We start from the raw sequence: 26,443 nt of genomic DNA, 5'->3' as shown, positions 1-26,443 counted from the left end.
ATTGGTTTATTTCGTTTTTTTAAAGCAATACGATGTTTTAAAAATCATGAAATTTAGATTTTTCAATTAATTATTTAATAACTACTTGTTTACTTTTGAAACCCCATAACTTTCATAAGTTTATGTTGTTTAACCAGTTAGCAGCCCATCAGAGCAAACTTTTTGCCTTCAATTTTCTCGAAAACCATCGTTCTGGGCGATGTGCAACAAGAGTACCTTTTTTGTAGGAAAAAGTATGTAGTTTTTAAAAAATGAACCCACGTTGCAAAGAAAATAACCTAAAAAAAGTTATTCACGAATTAACCCCCTACCCTTGCAAAAACTACCCTTTCCGATTTTCCAAATTATTTTTCAGTATCACCATTTGATTTTGGGTCAAAATTTATGGCAGAGGATTATTTTTCGAAATTTTATCTCGTTTTTTAAGCCTACAATTTCAAAAAACCGTTTTTTAAATTTACCCTTTCAGTGCCCCTAACTCCCTTAATATGCATTTTCCACCCTATAGTTATAGGAACTTTTTTTAAAATTTTTAGGAGTACTATCACCCCCCGAATTTTTTTACACCATTTCAATGACACCCTGTATAAAGCATAGCTACTATGTGAAAAACATTGCTCTATATCATATAGGAAAATGATAAACAGCAGAGGACCTAAGTGTGACCCCTGAGGCACACCTGAAGTCACAGCTGTACTCTTCGATTTTTGGCCATTTACAACAACATACTGAGATCTTTCACTTAAGTAACTTTTAAAAATTTCAAACAATGCCCCATGTACCCCGAAATTCTCAAGCTTTATTAAAAGAGTTGGGTGGTGGACCTTATCGAAAGCTTTAGAGAAATCGGTGTACACTGTACAAGTCTCAGAACCTCGCTCCATATTCTCAGATATGAGTTGAACGTAAGGCACAAGGTTAGTCAGTGCCGATGTTTTTTTAAAAAAGCCGTGTTGGTTTAAGTCAATCGATCCCCTAACAATAAAAAATAATTGATCCAAAATAAGAGACTCAAACAGTTTCCCAAAATGGCTCAAGAGAGAAATCGGTCTATAGTTATTGATAGCGCTTTTATCTCCTGATTTAAAAATAGGCACAATTTGGGCCACTTTCCAAAGCTTAGGGTATTTACCAGTTGAAATACATTGATTATACAATAAATATAGAGGCTCACAAAGATTAGGACATGATTTCAGAAATATTGAGGGAAATCCGTCTGGCCCAGGACCCTTTTTGGGATTCATATAGCATAATGCTTCTTTTATAAAAAGACACACTGCTTTGTAAGTTAGAAGTTGGCAAACACTTTTGCAAGTCAAAGCTCATAACTAATAAATTAGCATTTGTTTTGCACTTAAGCTTGTCGCTTTTTTTTTCTTTATATCCGCATTCAGCCAATATTTTATGTTCTTCATTTTCGGGTTCAATCTGGGCTTTTTCTTCCACATTAGTAACTGATTTAAGCCGAAGCAAAAACTTGTCACATGTTGCACATGTGTCATTGTAAGGTTTTTTAAACGAAAAGTTAAACTCTTCATTAAAAATTTTTCTATACAGGGATTCTTTTTTTGGCACTCTATTGTTTTCTTGGCAATACTCAACATACAGTTTGTACATTTTGGATATCGGCAGATCTGGCGACAAATATTTTTTCGTTGTTTGTTCTCTTGAATAGTGACTCTCGAATGCAGGAAACATTTTTATATGGCTACGGATTAAATCTTTTTCTTGTTGGGATGATTTAAATGTTTTCGTCATCAGGGCAAATACCATTAGAGCTTCGCTTTTTTTCTACAATAATGCGCACATTTTTGTTAAAGTGAGATCAAAACATTTTTTGGCAAACTTCGATCCTTTCAGAATTAAGCTCGAAAAAATAGTGTCTACTGTAATTTCTTTGTTATTTTCTCTACGCCTCTCTGATCTTTTTGGAAACTCTTGGTTAGCAATAAATTTTTTATTAAATAAGGTTTTGTGCTTCTTGTGATAACCTATAAAATCCCTGAAATAACTCTGTTCTTGCGTCGTTAGAAAACTTCTCTGAACACTGTTTCTTACAGGTACAGGGATCTTTAATTTTTTTTTCAGAAACTTTTCTCTGCTTTTATCAAATACGCTTTACCTTGAGTTTTTGCCATTTTTCTTTTATTTTTATCCCAACTGCTCCGATCCGTTTTCCTTTTTCTACTTTCTTGGCCCTCTATGACTTTTTTCCTTCCTTTCTTCTTCGTATATTTGCACATTGGCCCTTTTGTTGAAAAAAGAGTATAAAATTGAAATGTTGACATTGGCCTTTAGCGGATTTGTAATTTTTTTCCTGTGAAAGATAGACTTTGGCCCTTATTACACATAATAATCTGGTCTGTGCCGATTTCAAAAATGCACTTAAGCCCAAATCTAAAAAAAATGACATTGGCCCTTTTAGAACCAAGGCCCAGATATAAAAGCAGAAAGACAATAGAGAAAAGATCCTTAAAGTTATCTACCAAAAATAGATCCTTTATATATAGATTTTAGATTATGCTCCGTATATCAATTTGGTTTTAGAGAGCGCACTAGCACGAGTGATGCAATGTGTTCATTAATTACTGAAGAGATTTCACTTGAACTTGAATGGTAGTCAGTTTGCTGCAGCGGTATTCTGTGACTTCTCTAAGACCTTTGACTGCGTCAACCATGGAATACTGCTCGTTAATCTTTCTAGATATGGGTTTAGGGAAGTTGCTCAAGAATAGTTTAATTTTTTTTTCAGACAGAAAACAGTCTGTTCGGTCAAATGGCACTTTGTCTGAACTTTGTGTAGTGAACCATGGAGTTCCTTAGGGTTCAGTACTCGCTCCCATTTTATTTCTATTATATATAAATGACCTATTGTCTTTTCAGATAAGAGGATTCTTCAGAGCAGTTTATGACTTACAACAAAAAATTGGAAGTGAATAATTTTAACAGATTTCTTGGGATTGTTATTGAAAATAAACTGAAGTTTTGTGACCTTATATAACCTTATTGAGGCAAAAACCTAGCAGGTTTTTCCGGTGAGGATGTTATGCTATTAGAGTAATTTCAAATCAACTGCGGATTGAAATCTACAAAATTAGTCAATTTTTCTTAAATTGAAAGTCACCTACGTTACGGAATCTGCTTGCCTAATAATAAATAAAAAATATAAATTGTATCTTGTAAATAATGGCGCCTCAAAACATTATAATACCAGAAAAAAAACGCAATATCCCAATGCCAATCCTGAAAAGTGAATCAACCTGGAATTCTCTTATATACTTAAGCATACAAATTTTTAACCATCTTCCAGATTGCATCAAAACCTCTAAAAATCCTCCTTGCTTTAAAAAGTCCTTAACGGAACTGCTTAAAAGCAAGTATTTTAGCCTAACAGTGTTTTTTGAAGATAATTGGGAGAAGGCCAATACGATATAATTAGTTTTTAAAAAAGATGTAACGGTTAGATGTTTTGTCATGTTATATTTCATATTATTTTTGTGATGTTACTCTAATAAAATTTTAACTTGTTTGGTCATGAATTTTAAATTAAATTTTTGTGTTATTATTGTTTATACCTACTATAGTATTTTGAACCCACTATTGTGTATTTTTTTAAATTATGTGTTAAATATAGTATAGTAATATGTCGATTTATGTTTTATGTATTAATACCATGGAGTTAATACCATATAACACTGGGAACCCAGAAAACCCAAATTAAAATTATGATTTTAGTTATATCAAAATATGAAACTAGATGTACAAGAAATATTAACTATAATTTATCTAGAGAAATTTGCCATTTAAAATACTATCAAAGTATCTCAATAGCAAAAAAAGGTATACTGTCTAGGCCACATTGTGTTGTTTACGTAGTGCTTAAAGCAGGAAAAGGATTTTGCTTACTTACAACTTTTCTACTTCAAACAAGGAGGAATAAATTGAGTAGTTCTTTTTGTAGCAAAGTAACCAGCATACTATCTAGGACTGATGATGAGGACATGATTAATGAAACCTAAGATTTGATTAATAATTTAATTAATTTGACCTAGAACTTTGTTATCTGGCCTATAGAGCAGTTATCAATAAAAATTTTATTAAACAGAAACTTTCGAGCCTCATTCCGAGTTAATAATCATTTGGTGAGGATCATCCTTCAAATAACTGAATAAAAAGGATGGTGCTCCCCTAAATAAATAGTGGTAGGCTTTCTGAGGCAGTATTCCATGACTAACACAATCAAAAGCTTTAGATTAGTCACAAAACACCAACACAAAAATCCACTTCTGTTTGAAAATACAGTTGATGGAGAAAATGGTAAATGGAAGCATTGACAAGTGCTTCTATTGAAGACCAAGCTATCTACTTTTATATTTCAGGAAAAAAATAACTTATTTTTCAATATCAAGACTTTTAATTCAAGTTATCCTCAAGTTTTATAGTTTAGTGAATTAGAATGACCTTGGTAGTATCAGCAAACCAAGAAGCATTGATCACATCCACCAAAACCAAAAGTGTGAAATAAATCCCTTGATTTACCCATCATTAATCAAGTTAGGTTATAGGTTATAGTATAGGTTCTTATAGTGAGTTACCAAGGTGTATTATTAAAATGAGTATTATATTAAAAAAAATAGATACTTAAATAAAGATTTTATTTTGGATAACTTCAACATTGATATGGTAAAAAAAAATCACATTCAAAATCATCAACATTCTTCAGAAGTACACAAAAAGACAAAAACTTCAAGCCACTTGAGTTGAGTATACCAAACAAACTGTCCTACTGTTTACTATACTCTGTATAACACTGATAACAGAAAAATCTAAATAAAATTATTATTTCACCTAATATATAAAACTAGATGTACAAGAAGTATTAACTACAATACACCTAGAGAAATTTGCCACTTAAAAGTACTATGAAGTCACACTGTGTCTTTTATATAGTAATTAAAGCAGGAAAAGGATTGTGCTTACTTACAACCACTTTCCTGTGCTGGTGTGAAATATATCTCTTGATTTTCCCATCATTAATCAAGTTAGCCACTATGCATTGTGTTTCGTCTAAATTAACATCTTGATCTAAAAATTCTAGTGCGGCTTGTAATGACTCAACTGGTATCTGATGAGTATTCAGTATGAGATAAATTTTCTTAAACAAAAGCAAACAATGGTTTTTAGTTTGTCAACAATAAGGTAAATTCCACTATCAATTAATATGTAAATAGCAGGTGACAACATATTTGTAACAGGTAAAAATCAATAGTTTTGACAGTTGTCTGGAATAGATTCTGGTCAAAAAAACTGTCTGACGGCAACTTATAAATAAAGTAGTAAAACAATTCAGATAAATCAACCTTCTTGTCATATTAATTGTAAGAGACAAGCATCTCAAAGTCTAAAATCAATTGAACTATATCTAAAAAACTTTATTCTAATACCTCAAAATAAACTCTCTTGGTAGTATGGTTCATATTTGAGGCTATGAGTGCAAAAACGGACTAACCCCAATATTATTAAGTGCTAAAAAATAGGTTTAAAAAAATACGAAAATGAGAGTGCGCAAAACCCTTTTAAAAAGACATTTTTGTAGATCGGATTAATTGAATGTTCTTGAGTGTTACTTATATTTGCGGAATTTATTTTAAATTTTTGGATATGGCTAATATTCGATTTTTTTATGTGGGTTAGTCCACTCTGCATTTAAAATTGATTGGGTTTTTTAATGGGTTACTATAACTTAAGCTATTATAAGTATTACGTCAAAACCTGTATTACTCGTATTGCCACGAGAATAAATAAAAAAATATAGAAACTTTATTTTTTTATTAAGTAGGTAGTTATTAAATACGTAAAGTTTGTTCTTCCTCAATTGGGCCAACTACTTCACCTCCAGTTGCTTGAGCGGATGACCTCAGATTTTTATAAAAATCTTGGTATATACAAGGGATGAATTCCATTAACTCAAGGAGATCTTTATTTTAGCTTCATTAATGGCATTACCATTTGGGTATAAAAGGGGCAGATCCTTAATTTTACTGTGTTAAAATAAACCTCTTCATTATTCGAGTATCCATTTCTATTATGGTAAAAAGATTTTTTTTAGCATGTCTTATGACTGTATGCCAGTCTTGAGGTATAAAGATATGTAGATGGAATTTCTTTTCTTTTTCTATGATTCCGAAATCTTGGTCGCATGGTAAATAGGAATGACCACTTACAAGGAATTTATGATCTATTTCTTCCATAGTAAATAATGGAGATGCAGTAATATAGTTACATATCAATGACATTTTTATATTACGATTCTGACCACCACATTGGTCAGAATACATTATAAGTCTTTTCGATGTAATAAAGTTTTAATGTAATATAAAATACAAAATCCCACCGCTTGCGGCCCCTTCGAAGCAATACTTTCATCCCATACAAACATGAACGAATTATTGCTTCCCATAGCATGTATATTAAAGCAGTAAGTCCATAACTGCCTTTTATAGTAACAATTGCCTGTGGTAAGTACATGTGTAGGAAGAGTCTTCATTAGATCAAAACAGATGACCGCTGCGTTTCCACTTTTTGCCAGTTCAGTGTGTTTTCTTAGGGTGTCTCTAGCACATAAACTTCTTACTTTTAGCAGCACAGTGGACTAACTGAGGATAATCCACTTTGCTTCTTTAAACTTTTATTAATAATAAAGTTCAATAACTAGTTTAGTGCTGCCATCTCGTAACGAAAGGGAATAGGTCGTTTGGTTCACTGTGCAATAAATAGATTTTAACTTGACGGATAATATTCTATAATACGGTTGATTTTGAATTTTTGTGGGTTAGTCCGATATTGCACTCATAGCCTCATTTATAAGAGCAGAAAGTTAATAACAAGAAAAGATATAGGTTCTTATAGTGAGCTACCAAGGTGTATTATTAAAATAAGTATTATATTAAAAAACATACATACTTAAATAAAGATTTTATTTTGGATAACTTCAACATTGATATGGTAAAAAAAAATCAAACATTCTTCAGAAGTACACAAAAAGACAAAAACTTCAAGCCACTTGAGTTGAGTATACCAAACAAACTGTCCTACTGTTTACTATACTCTGTATAACACTGATAACAGAAAAATCTAAATAAAATTATTATTTCACTTAATATATAAAACTAGATGTACAAGAAGTATTAACTACAATACATCTAGAGAAATTTGCCACTTAAAAGTACTATGAAGTCACACTGTGTCTTTTATGTAGTAGTTAAAGCAGGAAAGGGATTCTGCTTACTTACAACCACTTTCCTGTGCTGGTGTGAAATATATCCCTTGATTTTCCCATCATTAATCAAGTTAGCCACTATGCATTGTGTTTCATCTAAATTAACATCTTGATCTAAAAATTCTAGTGCGGCTTGTAATGATTCAACTGGTATCTGATGAGTATTCAGTATGAGATAAACTTTCTTAAACAAATTTCTGTACGCAATGATTTTTAGCTTGTCAACAATAAGGTAAATTCCACTATCAATAAAAAATGATTCATGCTCTTCCATAATTTCATCAAATTGCTTTAAGTTACCTTGACACACTGCTTGAACCAAATCAGAAAATTCTAATATATCATACTTTTCTAAAATCTTTCTACTTGGCATGTATCCTAATAGCATCTTTACTGGTACAAGGTAAATGAGGATTAATCTTTTGTTTTTACGGGCTATTTTGTGACAGTTTTCAAAAGCATAACTTAAATACTTGTCGGCAGCCTTATAGTCACTGTCAAACATTGCTTTACGCCCAACGAAATATCTATATGTAATCTGTTGGCTTAAGCAGAATGTTTCTTTAAATGGACTAGATTCTATAGCCCTAATCAACGGTTTACATAAATGCACTTTATTTATCCTAAAATAAATTTTAAAAAGTTGATTAACTAAACCCATCATGCCCCGCCTCTTGGTATCTCTATCGTCAGTCCTATTATCCGCTGCACAAATTCTAAAACATGCCAATATAGATTCTGCAGCTTTCTCAAGACACTCTCCAGGATTCTCAGAAATTACTTTTTGTTTTTCAGTCTGTTGAGCTAAAATTCTTAAGTCTGAACACACTGTATACATAACTGGCAATAACCAATTCTCTTCTTTTTGTGCTTGCAATATTTTGATGAATACTTGAACAAGAGTATTCTGAATTTGATAAGCCGTCTTATAATCCTCTACGCTTACAGCATACAGACATTTAAAATGGTAAATGACTAACTCTTCCAAAGGGCCTTCCAGGAACTTACTAACAATAATTTCTGGGTTTTCGATGTGGTAGTTTTTAAATTTTGAGTGGTCATGTCGGAGGGACAGAAAGGAGGCCAAAGTGTAACCATTGCAGGATCTCCAAGCTCGATCTAAGACTTGTAAATAGTTAGATACATTCATGAATGACATGATGGCCTAAAAAATATTAAATGTTTTATATCAAAATGCCTGTGTGAAGCATGTTACACTCACTCTTTTTAAGAATGCAGGGGTTTGTTTAGTTTTATTATGGAACAGAAGTAAAAATAAGTTTGTCGGTTTTTTTTTATAAAATATAAACAAAAAGCGCATTATAAACAAGCATTGACATTTGTGACAACGACTTTGACATAGACAACTTCTTGTCGATCCTGATATCGAAAACTTTCGAGTCAATAATTGGAATGTTGCCTGCCTGCTCTATATTTGTCAGTTGGGACTTCACCCAAGAGATGGCGCCCACGTTAAAGAAAGTTCGCATTGATTTTTAATCTATGATGTAGTTGGCTTTTTTGTGAATATTCTATCATACTATATTGGCAGAGAGTAAAAAGCTTTTTTCTTAACAAATATATATTTATGTATTCTAATATGAATATCAATTAAACGAATGATTTATAATAACAACGGTTTTACCCCATTTCTATAAAGGAGTATGCACAGCAGAATAAAAAAAATGAAGACCAGGAACTATTTTTTTAATACGGTGTGTGCATTTGTATAAAAGCCATCAATAATGAATAGAAATAAAATATATTAAATAGGAAAAATATATCAATCAAATAATACATCAATCAAATACATAATCAATAGGTACATTAAAATTTAACAAATAAAATAGAAAACAAAATCATTTTAAGAATATATTTCTTGTATTTGACCTTAGCCTGTGCCAATACTCCATAGCATCCTCATGGTGCTGTAACATTCCAATAATAGATTTTTCTACGTTAATGTGGACTACATCCAAAAAATGACTGATGGGGTTGGCTATTAAACAAAATATCGTTAATTAGACTTTAACTTTCGTACTAAATGGCGACTCTGGCTACAAGATCCACTGCTTTAAATTGGACTCTGTTAAAAAGTTAAGAAACTTTATTTTTGGTTAGAGTCAACTAGCATAACATAATGTAGATATAAACATTGTTTTACCGACAAAATACATTTGAAGGGCTGAGAAGCCAAGGGGTACAAGTCACATATTTTTCACAAAGGAGTTAAATGCAGAAACTTATTCTTAAACACTTTAAAATGTTCGTGTCCAAGGGAGATAAGTGGAACTCTATCATGTGCGAACATCTAGTGGCGAAAAAAAAACTACTGCTTAAAAGTGCTTTTTAGTTTAGAAGTCAAGGGATACATGTGCCGCGAGTCACTTGTACCCATTGGCACAGATGTAAATAGCTCCGCACGATGTGTGTAGTTCGGAGCTATTTACATCTGTGCCATTGGCTTCTAAAAAATAGCTGATAATTTAGTTTACTAAAGCTGTTGTTTTCTTTTACGCATTGTTGTTGTGTTTAAATTGTTTACGTGTTGAGGCTATCAAACTTGATAAAAAATGTCAGAAGATAGTTCTTTTAGCCTTTGTAATGGTAAGTTCTACTTTTTATCAAATCCAATATTATTATTTATTGTAACTTGAGTCATTTAGTGTGTTTAGGTGAGGTTTTAAGGTTAGGTTTCAATGTATGTTGTTAATAATATTATTTGAAAGCTCGTAACCATCTTATTCAGTTGTCCTACTTTTAGATAATAGCGATAATGGCGCTGATTATAACGCAGACGCAGATAATTCTTCCAGTACTAGTTCAAGTAACCGTCCTGAAGAAGGTAAGAGTAGGCCTTAGTTAATTATTATTATTATTAATATTACTAATCAGCCGATTTCATTATAACGTTCTTTTTCTCTAATAAGCAAATTTTTATTGATAACAAACTTTAGAGTAATAATTAAAAATTAGGCTTAGTTTTGACATACACAGCATAATTAATTAATCTAAATAAATAATTAAAATTTAATTTCAGATCAAATGGAAGAAACTGAAGCAGAAGAAGAACCACCTACAAAGCGGCAGAAGCATCCTGGTAAGAAAAAAACACGAGGAGGCAGTCTTCAAGACTACGAAACATGGGTAAAAAGTACACTGACCGTAAAGGTTAAGTACACAATGGAAGAAAAGTTCAGGCATACGACCATGAATGCCGCTATAAATGTTGCGAAAATATGAGCGAAGAAAAGCGCCATGAATTTTTTAATGAGTACTGGGGTCTGGCGAATTGGGAATTGCAATCATCATTTTTGAACTCTGCGATTATAATAGAAGATCCGCATAGGAAGAAAGGAAACACTGTACGTGGAAAGTCCCATTCTTGTCAATATTTATTAGGCGGTCTAAGGGTCTGCAAGGAAATTTTTTTTTAAAACATTAGATGTGTCAAATAAGCGTGTTACCAACATTATTGCTAAAAAGAAAGAATCTGGAACGGGAATACCAGCTCGAGACCGTAGAGAGCGAAAGGTTCCAACCAATAAAACTGATTTGGTCAAACAACATATTGCTATGTTCCCTAGATATAGTAGTCACTATTCCAGACAGCAAGCTCCAAACCGAAAATATTTAAATGCTGACTTAAATCTGAAAAGATTGTATGACTGTTATAAAATCTTTTGTGTGAAACAAGGAACCTGTTACTCTATCTTACTATAGGCATATATTTAATACATGTTTCAATCTTAGTTTCCATCGAGCACATACTGACACTTGTAATAATTGTGACAAGTTTAAATTAGCCATTGAGCATGGAGATCTGGAAGCTAAACGAGCTGCAATAATCGCTAAAGAAGTCCACCTACGTAAGGCTGAAAGTGCTAAAAAAGAAATGGTTAATGCTAAAAAAGAAGTAAAAGATGATCTTGCCCATAAAGCTATATGTTTTGTTCTTCAAAAAATGTTGCCCACGCCGGTATTAACATGTACAAAAGTGTATTATGCAAGGCAATTATGGACGTATAATTTTAATGTATATGATATTGGGACCGATGATGCGTTTATGTTTCTTTGGCATGAGGGGCAAGCATCAAGAGGATGCGAAGAAATGGTATCGTGTTTAATCCAGTACATCAAATCATTGCCCTCTACAGTCACTCACCTCACTGCTTTCTGTGATAATTGTGGTGAGCAAAATAAAAGCCAACTTACGGTAAAATTTTGGTTGTATGTTGTAAACACAACGCAGATTGAAATTGTCGACCTAAAATTTTTGTTTACTGGTCATTCTTATAATCATTATGACCGAGACTTTGGTAAAGTGGAAAATACCAAGAGGAACACAAAAAGAGGTGTTTTCGTTCCTAATGACTGGGTGGATATTATAGCCACAACTAGCAAAAAGTTCTTAGTGAAGAAAATGTTGGATGAAGACTTCCTTACTTTGGATCCCATAAGCAAACATTTTGTGAAAGCTGTTAAGGGTATTAGAAACATGCAGTGGCTGCAGTTCAGAAAAGAAAATCCTTACATTTTGTTTCAAAAAAGTACATTTAATAGAGAAATGCCATTTTTAGAGTACAGTAGCTTGCAAAAAATGTTGGAAGGATTCCAAAAGCCTTGCCTTCTCTTATCCCTAAACAAAATAAAAAGAAAATAAAAGCATCAAAGTACAAAGACCTTGTTGGCCTCCTACCATTTGTACCTCCCGTACATCACCAATTCTATAGATCATTAGACTATGAGGGAAATCGTTTGGTGCACACAAGACAGAACATCCAGAAACAGCAAGAAGCGGTTCAAGAGGGACATCACAATCCCGACGATGATGAAAATGAGGCTCCAGAACATGAAGATAATTTTTATAGCAGTGACTCAGAATAGTTCTGCAAGTGGGATTTGACAATGACATTTTTATACAAACTGTTAGTATTTTGTTAAGCCACCTTTCATTGGAAAAATACATTTTTCTAATTTATTTGTATCCTATGTTTTATTAAACTTCTAATTTCTATGAAAAGCCAAGGGGTACAAGTGATGACTTTTATCAAATATTGCCTAATAATCAATATGAAAAATACTAAAAAGTATATTATTCAATATAGCAATTAAAACAAAACTGGTTTGAATTGCCATACTTTTGCCTGCATTTGATTATAACAATTTAACTTTAATTTGAGTTTTCTCAAAACTGACTTCAGTGCACTTTACCCCATGGCTTCTCAGCCCTTCATTTTATATTTTCAAGTAAATAGTCCCAGCATAAATCTGGACATTGATAAAGGTTATAAAAATAATATTGTTTTAAATAGTTGACGTATTCATAGAAACCTGTACGCAATGAATAGTAATTTAAATGTGCCACAGAGAAATTAATAAAGTTAGGTCTCCTGTGCATTCTTATACCATTATCATGAAGCAAAAATATTGTAGACCAATGAAGCTCTTGCCTTGTTTTGTTTCGATTTGGTGTTCTTGCATCCAAGCAGCAACAATAGTTTAACTCGCTTTTGTTCATCGGAATGCCTATTACTTATATCCTTTTTTTTAAGTTCTCAAAATTCGTCAAAAGCAGCTTTTCAATGTTATTGAATCTCTCTATTAAGTGTGGATAAGTGTTATAATTAATATAGTACCAGTTCAGTTTGTTCCTATATTCAGTTCCCTATTGAGACATTCGAAATTATGGTTTTATTTGATTGATGCGGTCACATCTTTGTTGCCAATTTTAGTCTTTTCCAATGCGCTTTAGATTTCCCAAAATAATTTTAATTTTTTGTGTATATATTAATTATTATACACATTATATAGTTCTTAATTATTGGTGTATTTAAAAAGATTATTGGTGTATTTTATATTGGTACATCTTCTGATATTTGAACATTTTTATAAGTCAATGGTACTACTTTTATTCCTTACTCTATTTAGAGAAAAAAACAGTCAAGAAAGAGAATCTAAACCACTTTTATTTTTTTTAATTTCTTAAATTTAAATTAAATGCACTTTGACTTGACACAAAATTGATGTTAACATTAAATGCTCCTTGTTAATGCTTCATTAAATAAAATAATTCAGAAGAAACCTCTAGCGAGTGGCTTCATAGTCTCAACTAAACGCTCTCTTGCAAAAAACGCTCACTTACGCTAAAGCTATGCAAAACACGGTTTTACTTCGGCGAAACGCTTAAAGGTTTGTTCACAGTAGTAAGAAACAAGTATTCGACAAATAGACATGCGCAAAGTAAAATGCGTTCGCACAGAAACTTCTGATCCATTTCAAATCAAAAGTTTAATGTTCTTACACAAATTTCTAATTGTCATCTTAGATAGTCAGATTTGTTTTCGGATTTATTTTAAGCAAAGTGTCGGAGATTCGTGTAGTCAGTCAAGGGCGACCTTTTGAATATGAACACAACCTCTAAATTGTTGTTTGTGTTTTGTCGTTTTGTATAAGACTGATAATCGTTTTAAAATTGTATTTAAAATTGTGGACAAAAAATTGTAAATTATTATTATTATAATTTAAAAATTGTATGATTAAAAATTGTAAAGGAAATTAGTGACTTTGAATCGTCGGAAGAATATGAATTATCAGAATTTTCTGATTGCGACACAGACCTAGAAACTTACCTGAAGAACGGATAAGGCCCAAAACTCAACGCTATTTAGATGAAGCTGTCCCAATTTAATAGAATAGAATTTCTCGACAGTTTTAGAGTAAGCCCTGAAGTAGCAAACAAAATTTCTGAGCGAAAGCCAGGGAATAGTATAAACACCTGGCGGGACCCTGTGGAAAATTGACCCTTAGACCCTATGAGAAATTAACCCTTCCACAGTATATTTATATTTTTTTTGTGATAGGTATGTGATCTGAAAGTGAATGTATTTTTCTTGCTCTTCTTCATTTAAATTCGACTCCACTCAACCTGTGTTTGATGTTCGCATAGTAGTTCTGGCTTAGCTATCTACAATTTTATCGTTCGTCTACTTTAATGCTATATTTTAGCGACTAAGATACCTTAAGGCGCTATAAAAATTTTATTCGAGTTATCAAGTTAATGATACCGTACTTTAAGCATTTAAGAGGGCTCGAAAGAATGATTTATTATTGTCGTATTTCGAATTTTCTTCAGCAGATAAGTTTTTCCTTAATCGTGTTAAGTTTAAGTAGATAAGTTTTTCCTTATATGTTTTCTTATTCGTGTAATGTGTTCATTTAAAGAGTGAGGGAACTGGTGATTGTGACACTGATTTTTACTAGTGTGTTAAAGGGTTATTTCTGAACTCGAAGTAAAAAATAAAGATATATGCAGTATTCAGTATATATTAATGTTGGACAAGTCTTGATTGAAATACCCGAGCTTCAAATTAAGGTTAAACTGGTGATTTTCTGGACGTTCGCACGTTTTTTACTCACTTTTAATGTAACTGTCAATGACGTAAAAAAATCCGAACAACTACTAGAACAATCAGCTGACCCAAGTGGCGGTAAAGAAAACTGATAAACGTCTTTTCGATATGACCTAATTCGTGCGAATAAATGATGATGCAACCCTTCAGATGTTCTAAGACAATTTACAAGATAAGACGCAAGATTGCTAAAACTCTTTTATAAACATTACTGATAACAGACGCACTTAAAGGAAAAATGACCTTGGCATTATTTTTATTGAATGTTATTTCATAACAACTTTCAAGAAATGCGAATTTCACCAGCTGATGCTGATGTGGCACCATCTATTGAATGCTTGTCGAAGGCCTCCATAAATATTGATATTTGTAGGACTCAAATAAGAAGTAGCGACATCTGGTAACAAACAGCCGCATTCTTATAACTCCACTTGTAATCAATAATAAGCTTTATACAAGAAATCTTTTCTGTTTTTTTGGCTTACCTAATATTTGTGTTACTGATAAATGGCGAACGAAACTCGCCTCTAATTGATTTTAAATAAGGGATTTTCAATTGCTTCACCTGCTTTTGAGGCCTTCAGCTCTTGCTGAATAGATGGCGCCGTATTGTACTATTTGATAAAATACAAATAGCGTTTTTTTTTAAATTAACCACAATGGAAATGTCTATATCGAAAAGAATTAAAAAAATTGTTTTTAATTTGTTTTTTAATTAGTTGCCTATTATGTTTCGTAAGAAAAGCCATTTTATTATTTTAGGATTAAGCAGAGAAGCAAACAGAATTTACCCCACTGCTCAAAACAATATTTCCTCTTGATTTTGTTCTTTCACGGTCCAACTTAATTCAACAGATTTTTGTAGATATTGCTAATTTATAGAAATTGCTAGTGGAAAATACAAAATTCCTAAAACACCTAAATAGCAGAATTATTCAACCGTTATTTTCAATTTTTCCGCATTTATTTTTTGTTGTTTATTAATTAGCAATAATTTAAAAAAAAAACAGTGTATCTAAAGAAACAAAAAATTCGTCGTTTTTAATACTTCGTTTCCTTGATAGTTTGTTGCGGGTTGAGTCATTTCCCGTATAAAAAAAGTGTCGCTAAGTAAATATTGTTTTTTTTTGTAACCTCATACAACCGACAATCTGAAATCGCAAACACAATATCAAAATTTACCTCTTTCATTTTCTTTCTTTTATTGACTCAGTGGGTATAAGAACGATTTGGCGGCTAGGTTTTTGTCATATTGTCGAATTGATGTCACATATTTTGTTGATGTTTCAACATACTGTACCTGGAATTTTCTAAAGAATTGTATCCTTATTGATTGGGCTTAGGTAGTCTGGTAATGTAGAGACTGTAGGAAGTTGGGTTGAGATTTTGAATGTTGCATACAGGGAACTTGAAACTAAGTTTTTTGTACATAGCCTGAGAAATTGATGGAAATAAGTTTCTGAAAATTTCACTAGGAGGCGTAATTAATATTTATTTATTTATTTATTTTTCCAACAGGTCAGAGCCCAATTACAGGAAAATCAAAATTAGAAATGGTAAAATATAACACATCAAGTACTAAAAAAAAAATAAAACTATAAACTCTGAATTAACTTATTTATTAGAGCCAGAGTTGAAATTAAATTATAAAATGTAATACAAATAAAATAAAATTCTGAGCAATATTTAAAAAAAAAGTTAAATACAAAACAGAAGGAGATAAAGTCAACCCATCCTCCAGCGACTTTCCAACACACTGTGTAACAATCCTCGTGATCACCTCGGAAAATAGGTGCCTCAGAGAGCATTGAAAGATGTCACAAGGTGGAAGCAAATTTGTTTGCAAGTTTTTGTACATGATAAAACTCGGATCTTGATATTTAATGTTAGTTTTGACACGATCAAGAGCAAAAGTAACATTTGTTCTAGAGGAAGGGAGCGGCACCTTTAAAGATGTAACCGAGAAGAGTTGGAGAGTCTATGTGACCATTGAGCAATTTCCACAAGAATACTACAGAGAAATACTACAAAAAAAAACTTCTAAAATGAACTGGGATAACAGATGATTGTGATTGTACATCTATCTGGATAGGAACCATTCTCTCTAAAACTAAGATATTTCAAAAAGCTCCTTTGGATGTATTCAAGAGTGTTAATATTCATTAGATGGATACCAAAGCAGAGACCCATATTCGAGCTTGGATCGGACCAAAGAGAAATAGAGCATTATCAAAGAAAATGAATTACTAAAAAGCAGCCTGCAGTTCCAAATAATGAACCCCAATAGTCTTAAAGAAGCAGCCACTATATGATCAATATGAGGGACAAATGAGTTATCCATTTCCAAAACTCGTTTTGTCACTTACTACCGAATTTGATTTTTTGGTATATAATTAAACTACATACTAAAATAAACTTAAATATAATAAGAAACATTACCAAAACTCGTCTTATCCCTTTTAAAATTAGCTCTTAAAATAAGGTACAGTTCCAAAACTAAATTTATATATTTGCTTTGCAGATCCAAAACCGTCTTTTTTTTATTTATAAGTTCCAAAACTTGCCTTATTGGTATGAAATATTCTGCGCCATAAAATTACAGGTGCGTAACTGACCTAATACACAGATTAAACTATGGCGATGCGATTGGCGGTCAAAAAATGTCTAAAGAAATGACGTGGTCTTATTATTTTATTTAGTATTCTGTTTCTGTTTGTATTCGACAGTGTTGTAATTAACACGTGTATTTGATTATTTTATTTAAATACTTAAGTGTGCTTACAAAAGATAATATTATTTGTATTTACGTATACATAAAAATGAATTTGGAAGATAGTTTAAAGGCAGGTAGTGTCCCTGTTAAAGAAGTAGTGTACGGTAAAGGAAGAAAAAAGTTACGAAATGAGTCATCCTGGAAGAAAAACATAAAAAAGGCAGCTAGGTAAGTTTGCAGATTATTTTTAAAATGTTTACTTATTAACAACATTTTTTTAAATAATTTTAGGCACACGCCTAAATCATTACCCAAAATGCCCGATTGTAAGCATCTTGCTAATTCTTGTTATCAATGTGCAAGTCTAACAATGCAAGATATAAGAAAATTTCATGAGCTCTTTTATAAATCGAAAGATAAAGTTAATCAAGATATGTTTTTACTGAAAAATTGTTCAGCTAAATTACCAAAGAAAAATCGAAAGCCTGTAGTCCATGAAACAAAATTTCGAAAATCCGTTGCAATTAAATATTTTATACAAACCAAAAGAGATGGAAGATACTTAAAAATGCAAGTTTGTCAAAAAACTATTATTCGTTGTTTATCTATATCTAAATTCCGTTTGCAAAATATCTGCAGAAAATATTTGTACAGTGAAGACTTGCCAAGTGAGTTACGAGGTGGCGATACTAGAAGCCGAAAATATCTTGTCAAAAAACAAGCCGTGGTTGCATTTCTTAAAGGATTGAATCCATTACAGTCTCACTACTGCCGAAACGCAAATGTGACAAAACAGTACATACCAAGTAGTTTAAATATACAAAAACTTTCGAAGTTATATAGATAAAAAAAAACGGAAAATTTAGTAAACTACGAGTTTTTCAGACAAATTTTTGTACAAAAATTTAATATTAGCTTTGCCAGACCTGCGACAGATGTATGGTCTCGTTGTCTAAATTTTGGGGTTCAAAGTCGACAATCCAAGACACAAAAGAAAAAAATAGATGCAATGGCAGCTAGTCACATCCATAAATTAAAAGCAAATTCATTTTTTGAATTGCTTTGGCGAAATAGGGAATATGAGATTATCTTGTCTTTTGACTTAAAATTCCAGACCAGCAAACCTATTTTAGTAGGCAGCTTTATCAGTACAACTTTACTATTTGCCAGGGATCTTCCAAATCAAAACATACACCAGAAAACACTTTTATTTACACTTGGAATGAAATAGAACGTCCAAAGGGGTCTAATGAGATTGTTTCGTGTGTTTATCATCGACTTCAACTCCTAAATTTACCAGGTATGACCTAAAATGATTATAATTTTTGAAACATTTTAATTAATATTTTTTCCAGGTATACAATCTGTACGCCTTTTCTGCGACGGTTGCGGGGGGCAAAACAAAAATCGATCCATGTTAAGCATGTTGATTAAGTTTTTTAGTGCGGCTCCGATGTCATTAAAAAATATTATTATAACATTTCCAGTACCAGGACACTCTTATAATATACCTCCGGATAGAGTCTTTGAAAATATTGAACGTATTGTAAATAAGGAAGAATCCATATTAGACCCAGAGGAGTATTCAAATATTTTTGCAAGATTTGGTACTGTACTACAACCTTTAAAGGATTTTACTGTCTTTGATTGGAAAGAAACGTCTGAAAAGGCCTTTAAATCTCTTCAAAGCTGGCACTTCTTATTTGCCCCAACCAAACGTTTCATTTTATCTCGTAATGATACAGGAACTGTTGTAGATTGGACCCCTGTGGAACTCCAGACGTAGGCATAAAGGATTTTGATATGTAGCCTTCAATTTCGACAAATTGTTGACGACCAATCAGATAAGGTGATAACAAAGCAGTAAACTTTTCAGAAAAATTAAACAGTTTCCTCAACTTTTCCAGTAAGATATAGTGATCTATTTGGTCAAAGGCTTTGCTGAAGTCAGTATATATTACATCAATTTGGGTTTTTTTAATCAAGGGCGAGTTTACAAACGTTGGTTATACTTGATCTTTTGGTAAAGAAACTATGTTGATCTATTGATAGCTTCGCTTGCACTTGAGGAAATATGGAATTGTAAATAATAATCTTAAAGATTTTGGAAAAGTTACTTAATATGGATATGGGAGGATAATTTTCAATATTCTGTAGGTCATCTTTTTTGTGTATGGAAAGTACTTTGGCAGTTTTCCAACTAAAAGGAAACTAACTGGTTTTGCGGAGTAAGTTAAAAAGATGACATAAGGGGTTAAACAGAACAAATGCACAATCTTTAGCTATGAAACTGGGAATTCCATCTGGGCCAGCGGTCATTTTGTTTTTTAATGTTTTACCTGCAGCTGCAATTTTATTAGCAGAAATTGACGGGGAAACTTTAAAATAATCCGAGGAACAAGAGTAAGATCTGCTCGGCTAGAATCTTTATATGCAGTCTGAAAAAATATGCAAATGCTGAAACAATATTAGCAGTACCCTCAAAACTCCTTCCAAAAGAATCGTAAACTATTGTTGGCACCAAAGACTGGCTCGTCTTTGCCTTAATAAAGGACCAAAAAGAGAGAGGGTCCTTATAGATTGCTTCCTCTGTTCTAATGACATAGATTTTAAGGGCCTCCCGAGCTTGATATTTTATTATTTGTCGTAAAGGGTTAAACTTGCGGAGATGTAAGTGCGTTAACATATTGTTAATTATGTTTTTGGAAAACCATACTGGAAACCGCCTATGCTGATGCAGCAAAGATGTTGTTAATATTCCTGGATTATTTGTTGCGGAGATATATTACTTCGCCACCCTTAATAAAATATCCTGTCTAGGATAGACTTTAGCTAAAAAAATCTACTTCTTCTAGCTGAAAAGGAACTCATGTGATGGTTTGTTTGATTAAGGGTAACGATGTTGTTTGTACTATAGCCGATAATTATGAAATTCAAACTATATTCTATATATTTTAGATGAGAAATCAATCAATAAGAGTTTCAAATCCGGATAATTTCAATTTCATAGGAGTCAACTTATAGATTTATTATGCGTCTTTCTGTAACTTTATTTTTAATACGACAGGAAAATTTATGTACAAGTGTTAGGAGTATAATAGGTTTTCCTCTTGCTTTTAACCTTCTCATTTAAGCCAACAATCTGGAAATGAAATGTTGATAATACTTTCGTTATTTAGGCCATGGACATCCTCTTCCATATTCCGGATATTCCAATATCCGGTTAATAACTGAAATTAAAATGAGTCTTTTTTTATTGAATATCTTTATCATCTGGTGTTAAGCCATCCAGTGTATAGAAAACCGATGCATACAGACCATTATATGAACCTAACATCACCATCCAACTCAAAAAATTTCAGTTCTGAAATTAGCACCGCATTTCAGAGAGAGTGGTGTTCATATACATTTTTAATTCCTCGATACCAATTGGTTTCACGGCTTGGAACAACCGCTTTTTATATATTTTCTCTGTTATTTATAGACTCTTTATTAAATATTTAACAAAATATTTATTAAAATTATTTCCTCTTTAACCGTTTCTCTATCTGTGTAGTTTCCCAGTTGCCCATATATTAACTTAAGTTTATCGCCAGATGGGCTTAAAGTATTCCAAAACCGTGCTGAGAATAATTAAAGGTTTTTGAAACTTTCATGGAACTAGGTTGGGGTAAAGTATATAATAAAAAGAAATGCCGGTTAAATATATCTCATTAAATAGGCATACGGTCCTGCTTTATAATGACATTGTCATTTAATATTCAATTGGTTTCAAAACTTTGAACAAAAATGACAAAACGTCCAACTTGGTAAAAGTAATTTCGTTTCACAGTAAAAAATAGTAAGTAAATAATGGAATACAAACCTCAGGAAAAGAAGAAAATATTGTTCAAAATCGCATGTAATCTGGGTGAGAAACATGCTATTTACGTATTCTTTATTTCCTCCCAGGGTTATAATATATTTTTTCTGTTTCGCTGAGAAGAAAATTGGAATTTTTTATTTGCGCAATTATCTAAAATGATTAGTTCTTTCTATAATGCAAAATAATTATAATTAAATACGTTTCTTATACAATTTCTTTACTCCTAAAAATAAATATAGTATCGAAAATAATCCCACCTCTTCCCCTTGTCATACAATTGATTAATACTTTGTATTGGTCAGGTAAATAATATGATTTCTAAATATGACAAAATAAAAACTGATATAGAAGTAGAAATATAATAATCTTACATTGAACTGCATTTTTTTTTAAATTAAGATTTTCCATATTATTTGTGCTACGGGCGATATTTTCTAAATACCTCCCTAGGACATATCTGAAAGAAAATTTCTTGATGCTCTTATTTTGGAATTTTAGAACTTTTTTAATTTTATATTATTATTATTATTTTTTATTAATTTTATATTTGCTTCATAAAATGTAACTTTTTTAGATAAATAGTACAAACAATTTTTTCTATAGTTGCTAGACTTCAAAATCATTTAAATTGTCAGATTTGATTTACAGCCAGCCTATATAATATATACTAATAATTAAGTAACTTACCCTACTTGCTCATTTTTTAATCATACAGGGTCCAATAAAATTAATAAGAAAAGTTGAAACAAATAATATATAATAATGTTTTTTATAAGGCTTACCTTTATCTGCATTTTGTTCATTCGATTAGTGTACTCGATGGTATATTAAATTGCCTCATAACTCATGAAGCTTACCTAAAAAAGACCAAATGATATTGATAACATATATATAATAATAAATTATAAATACAAGGTGTTCAAAAAGAGTATCGGCACTATATATATTCATTTTTCTCAGACGTGCCAATGCCAACAGTAATTGAAAAATCAATAAATATTGTAAAGCAGTTCAACCCAAATTAAAATTTTAATGCAGTTATATTTTATTAATAGAATTTTCAATCAACCATCTAATTGAACAATTAAAGGTGTTCAATAATTATTTCTCAGTATAGTGATTTTCAAAGGAAGTACGTATATTAATTGACCTCTGTCGCTCATGGATTTTTCTTTATGGAGCTATCTCAAAACTTTGATTTACGAAAATAATACAGCTGATTATTTAAAGCAAAACTCAAGAAAAATAGGCGTTATCGATCATAGAAATATGGTGTTTTTTTTTAATTTAATAACGGTTTATTCAACATACCTATAAACCAAGCATAATACTTTAATACATACATAAGTACTTTAATAAAATATATAAAAACTGATACTTCATTTACCTCGTCAATCAAGTTTTTGCTAACTAAATAAATAATACTAGCTATAAAAACTTTCCAGGTTTTTAATATTTGAAACAGAATTACTATTTGCCTATTTTCTACTCAATTAGATATCTAGTATAGGCTCCTTTTTCTTACTTAAAACGTCCTTGATAAGATTCTCTAGCTAATTATTTATTCTACTTCGAATAAAAATGTATGACTAATCTGCTATTCTATTATTAATTCATCTAGGAAAAGTTTTGCAATAACATCATTAAAAGCTAATATATGTCGTACAGGGGAATCCCAGAAAAAATCCCTGGTTATTGATTCGTCTTAAAACACAAACATATTATCGTAAAAAGTTATGCATTCGGTCTCTTTAAGTAGAAATGGTCATAATTTTTAAACTTTACGCTATAAGCACGCTGCATTTGTCCTTCATGCTTGATGGTATTTTAAATTATACTATAAGTACTATTAATACTCTTTATTCTTTAAAATATCTGACATAAATATGCAAATTTTTACACTTCATTCAATCAGATGAATTTTACAAGTTAAAATTTTGAATAATTGATTTATGTTTTTCAAAATACCAGCTTCATTAATAATTTTATGTACATAGATATAAGTTAATTTTTTGACTAGATTTAAAAAAAAAATACCTTTTTTCAGTTCCTTGAACTAAAAATATGAGTTCTTGTCAAATTTATCATACGTCCATTCAGTTATTGCTCTCTTAACTCAACAGAATAGAGGGCCTTATGCTTTTAAGATTAAATATGAGTGCATATTTTATTTTTGCCCCATGGGAATTTTTGCCTCTTCACGCCTCCTTTCGACTCTTGTTGTGTTAATACTATTGCTTTCTTGGTAACTAGTTGACATGTAAAAAATAAGTATATGTATCCAGAAATGCAAGCGTGTTATGTTCTACTCCTATAAGTGTATTAATTGTTTTTTTTTTTAAATAATATTATATACATGGTGTCCCAGATTAGAATCCTAAGCATGGGGATCTCGGTACCTGTTGGAGATACAGCTTCGGTTAAATTAGGAAAAAGTTGTGCACTTTATAGCGTATTTACATGCCGTTGAGAAACTTCAAAAATTTCCATGGCCGGCTGAGATATTTGGAAAAAACGAAAATTTGCCAATATCGATTTTATTTTTTCCTGGCTTTATTTTAAAAGATGTCAAAAAGCTATTGACACTTTTTCATTGACACTTTGGAAGTAGTACGTGATGGCGCCTTTAAATTTTATATCCGACGTTTCGTTTCCGAGAAACCACCATCAACTTTACTTTTTTATATGGCGCGAAAAGAAAGTACACCCTGTATCTGATTCCATTTTTTAGTACAAATTCAACGATGTATCACATGTCACATTTTTTTTGTTAGTTAAAAGGAAAAATACAATTTTTCAATTTTTTTAAACATATTATTAAGTAGGCTTTAGAAACAAATGTTTTGACACTTTGACGTAAATACCTTTTACCCTGTCACATATTTTTTATTAAATATTAATTGCTGTTGTTGTTACCGTGATTGTCGAGGTGTTGTTTGTTGAGTAATTATTGTTATTATTATTTACTGTTGTCGTTATTATTGCTAAAATTGTGTTATTATCTTCAAATATGCCTGGTGGTCATTATAGTCATGAAGAGAAGTTTGACATGCTGTCGTGCTACATTTTGTGCTACAAAAATACTGTAAATACAGTAGCAATGTATCTTAATAAATTTCCAGATAGAAAGCAACCATGTAAATCCATTTTCTTAGAGTTGGCTCGAAATTTAAAAGAATATGGTTCGTTTAAAAAGCCTGTTTTATCTCGAAAAAAGGAATCTCTTGAAGAAACTCAAAATAATGTTTTACAAGCAGTTATTGAAAAACCCGAGATATCAACCAGTCAAATTGAAAAAAATGTAGGAGTTGCCAAATCTACAGCTCAGTTTATTTTACGTAAAAACAGAAATCACCCCTACAAATTTAGAATTTGCCAAGGACTTAAACCTGGGGATTTCGAACGACGTCGGCATTTTTGTAAGTGGTATACACGTGCCTGTGAAGAGGATTTTAATTTTCCATCAAAAATAATATGGTCCGACGAAAGTATGGTCACTAATAATGGTATCTTTAACCGCCGCAATAGTCATTACTGGGTCCAACAAAATCCGCGTGTTAAGAAAATATCTAGACATCAACAACGTTTTGGGTTTAATATATGGTATGGAATTTTAGGAACCAAAATACTAGGTCCATTTATTTACCATTATTCATTAACAGCAGAACGATATCTTAATTTATTGCAAAATGATTTAGAAGACTGCTTAGATGATTTACCTCTGGCACAGGTCAATAGCTGTTGGTTTCAATAGCTGGCGTTTTCCTGAAAAGTGGATTGGAACCTCCAGTGAAGTGTCTTGGCCAGCGCGATCCCCAGACTTAACCCCTTTGGACTTCTTCCTTTGGGGATTTATTAAAAACCGAGTCTATCAACATTCTTTTGGAACTGAGCAGGAGTTACGAGAATGTGTGACGGCCGCTTTTTAAAGTATTACGCCAGAGATATTGCGTGATGTTTTAACTGCTACTGTAAGAAGATCATACTTATGTCTAGAAAATAACGGAAACCTGTTTGAACACCTGTTTTAAATTAAATTTATAAAATGCGTTAATTTATTTGCTTTTTTAGTTATTTTTAAAATGTATTCATTATTTGTTGCATATCGTTAGAAAAATCATAAAACATTTGTCTATTACTGGTTACATTTTTTTATTTATAAGTAGTACAATGTACAATGCAAAGCAATGCTTCATTTAGCTTCATCACTCTCTATATAGATATTAAGAAAAATGTGACAGACTCGGTAACAGATATTTACATATGTCAAAGCATTTGTTTCCAAAGCTTACTTAAAAAATATGCTAAAAAAATAGAAAATTTGCATTTTTCCTTTCAACTAACAAAAATAATGTGACATGTGATACATCGTTGAATTTGTAATAAAAAATGGAATTAGATACAGGGTGTACTTTCTTTTCGCGCCATATAAAAAAATAAAGTTGATGATGATTTCTCGAAAACGAAACGTCGGATATAAAATTTAAAAGCGCCATCACGTACTACATCAAATGTGTCAATGAGAAAGTGTCAATAGTTTTTTGATATCTTTTAAAATAAAGCCAGGAAAAAATAAAATCGATATTGGCAAATTTCCGTTTTTTCCAAATATCTCAGCAGGCCATTGAAATTTTTGAAGTTTCTCAACGGCATGTAAATACGCTTCAAAGTGCACAACTTTTTCCTAATTTAACCGAAGCTGTATCTCCAACAGGTACCGAGATCCCCATGCTTAGGATCCTTATCTTGGACACCCTGTATAGCTTAGCTTCCTCCTGAACTTATTGTTCTTCTTATAATAAGTAAAAATGGTTCCGAGATCCGCTATGTATCTACTATCTCGATTTTCCATCACGCTACAACTAGAATGAGGTACTAGAGCATCCAATATTCTTATGCTAGAGTATTTTACTTGTTATTTCGTTTAGATTTACTATATTTGTGTATATAGTTAATTCAATAGTTTTAACTAAAATTCAATAAAATGATTCTAAACACAAGGCATTAAAAAATATAAACATTCATATCAGACATAATTTTATATTAACAGACAAATATCACAATAAAAGCAAAATAAAGTTCAATTTTAAAGTGCATCCAGATAGAATACTTTCATACTATAATAAGAATTACTTAATAGTAAAATCTTAATTATGTGGTGAAAGGTCTTTAGA

At 31.5% G+C, this 26,443-nt stretch overlaps 2 protein-coding genes across 8 annotated transcripts in view; both read right to left on the bottom strand.

The window, feature by feature from the left end:
• LOC126733620 (disks large 1 tumor suppressor protein) overlaps positions 1-26,443 on the bottom strand; it is an 825,690-nt gene that overhangs the window by 612,834 nt on the left and 186,413 nt on the right. The window lies entirely within an intron of this gene.
• Positions 6,961-8,650, bottom strand: LOC126733720 (PCI domain-containing protein 2 homolog). Its single transcript, XM_050437102.1, has 2 exons — positions 8,502-8,650; positions 6,961-8,444 (listed from the first exon to the last, which is right to left on the bottom strand). Exons 1-2 carry the CDS (start codon positions 8,598-8,600, stop codon positions 7,251-7,253), a joined length of 1,293 nt encoding a protein of 430 aa, XP_050293059.1. The 5' UTR covers positions 8,601-8,650; the 3' UTR covers positions 6,961-7,250.

Source organism: Anthonomus grandis, chromosome 1, assembly GCF_022605725.1.
Source record: "Anthonomus grandis grandis chromosome 1, icAntGran1.3, whole genome shotgun sequence".
NCBI classification, from domain to species: domain Eukaryota; kingdom Metazoa; phylum Arthropoda; class Insecta; order Coleoptera; family Curculionidae; genus Anthonomus; species Anthonomus grandis.
This window is presented reverse-complemented; position numbering and strand designations above follow the sequence as displayed.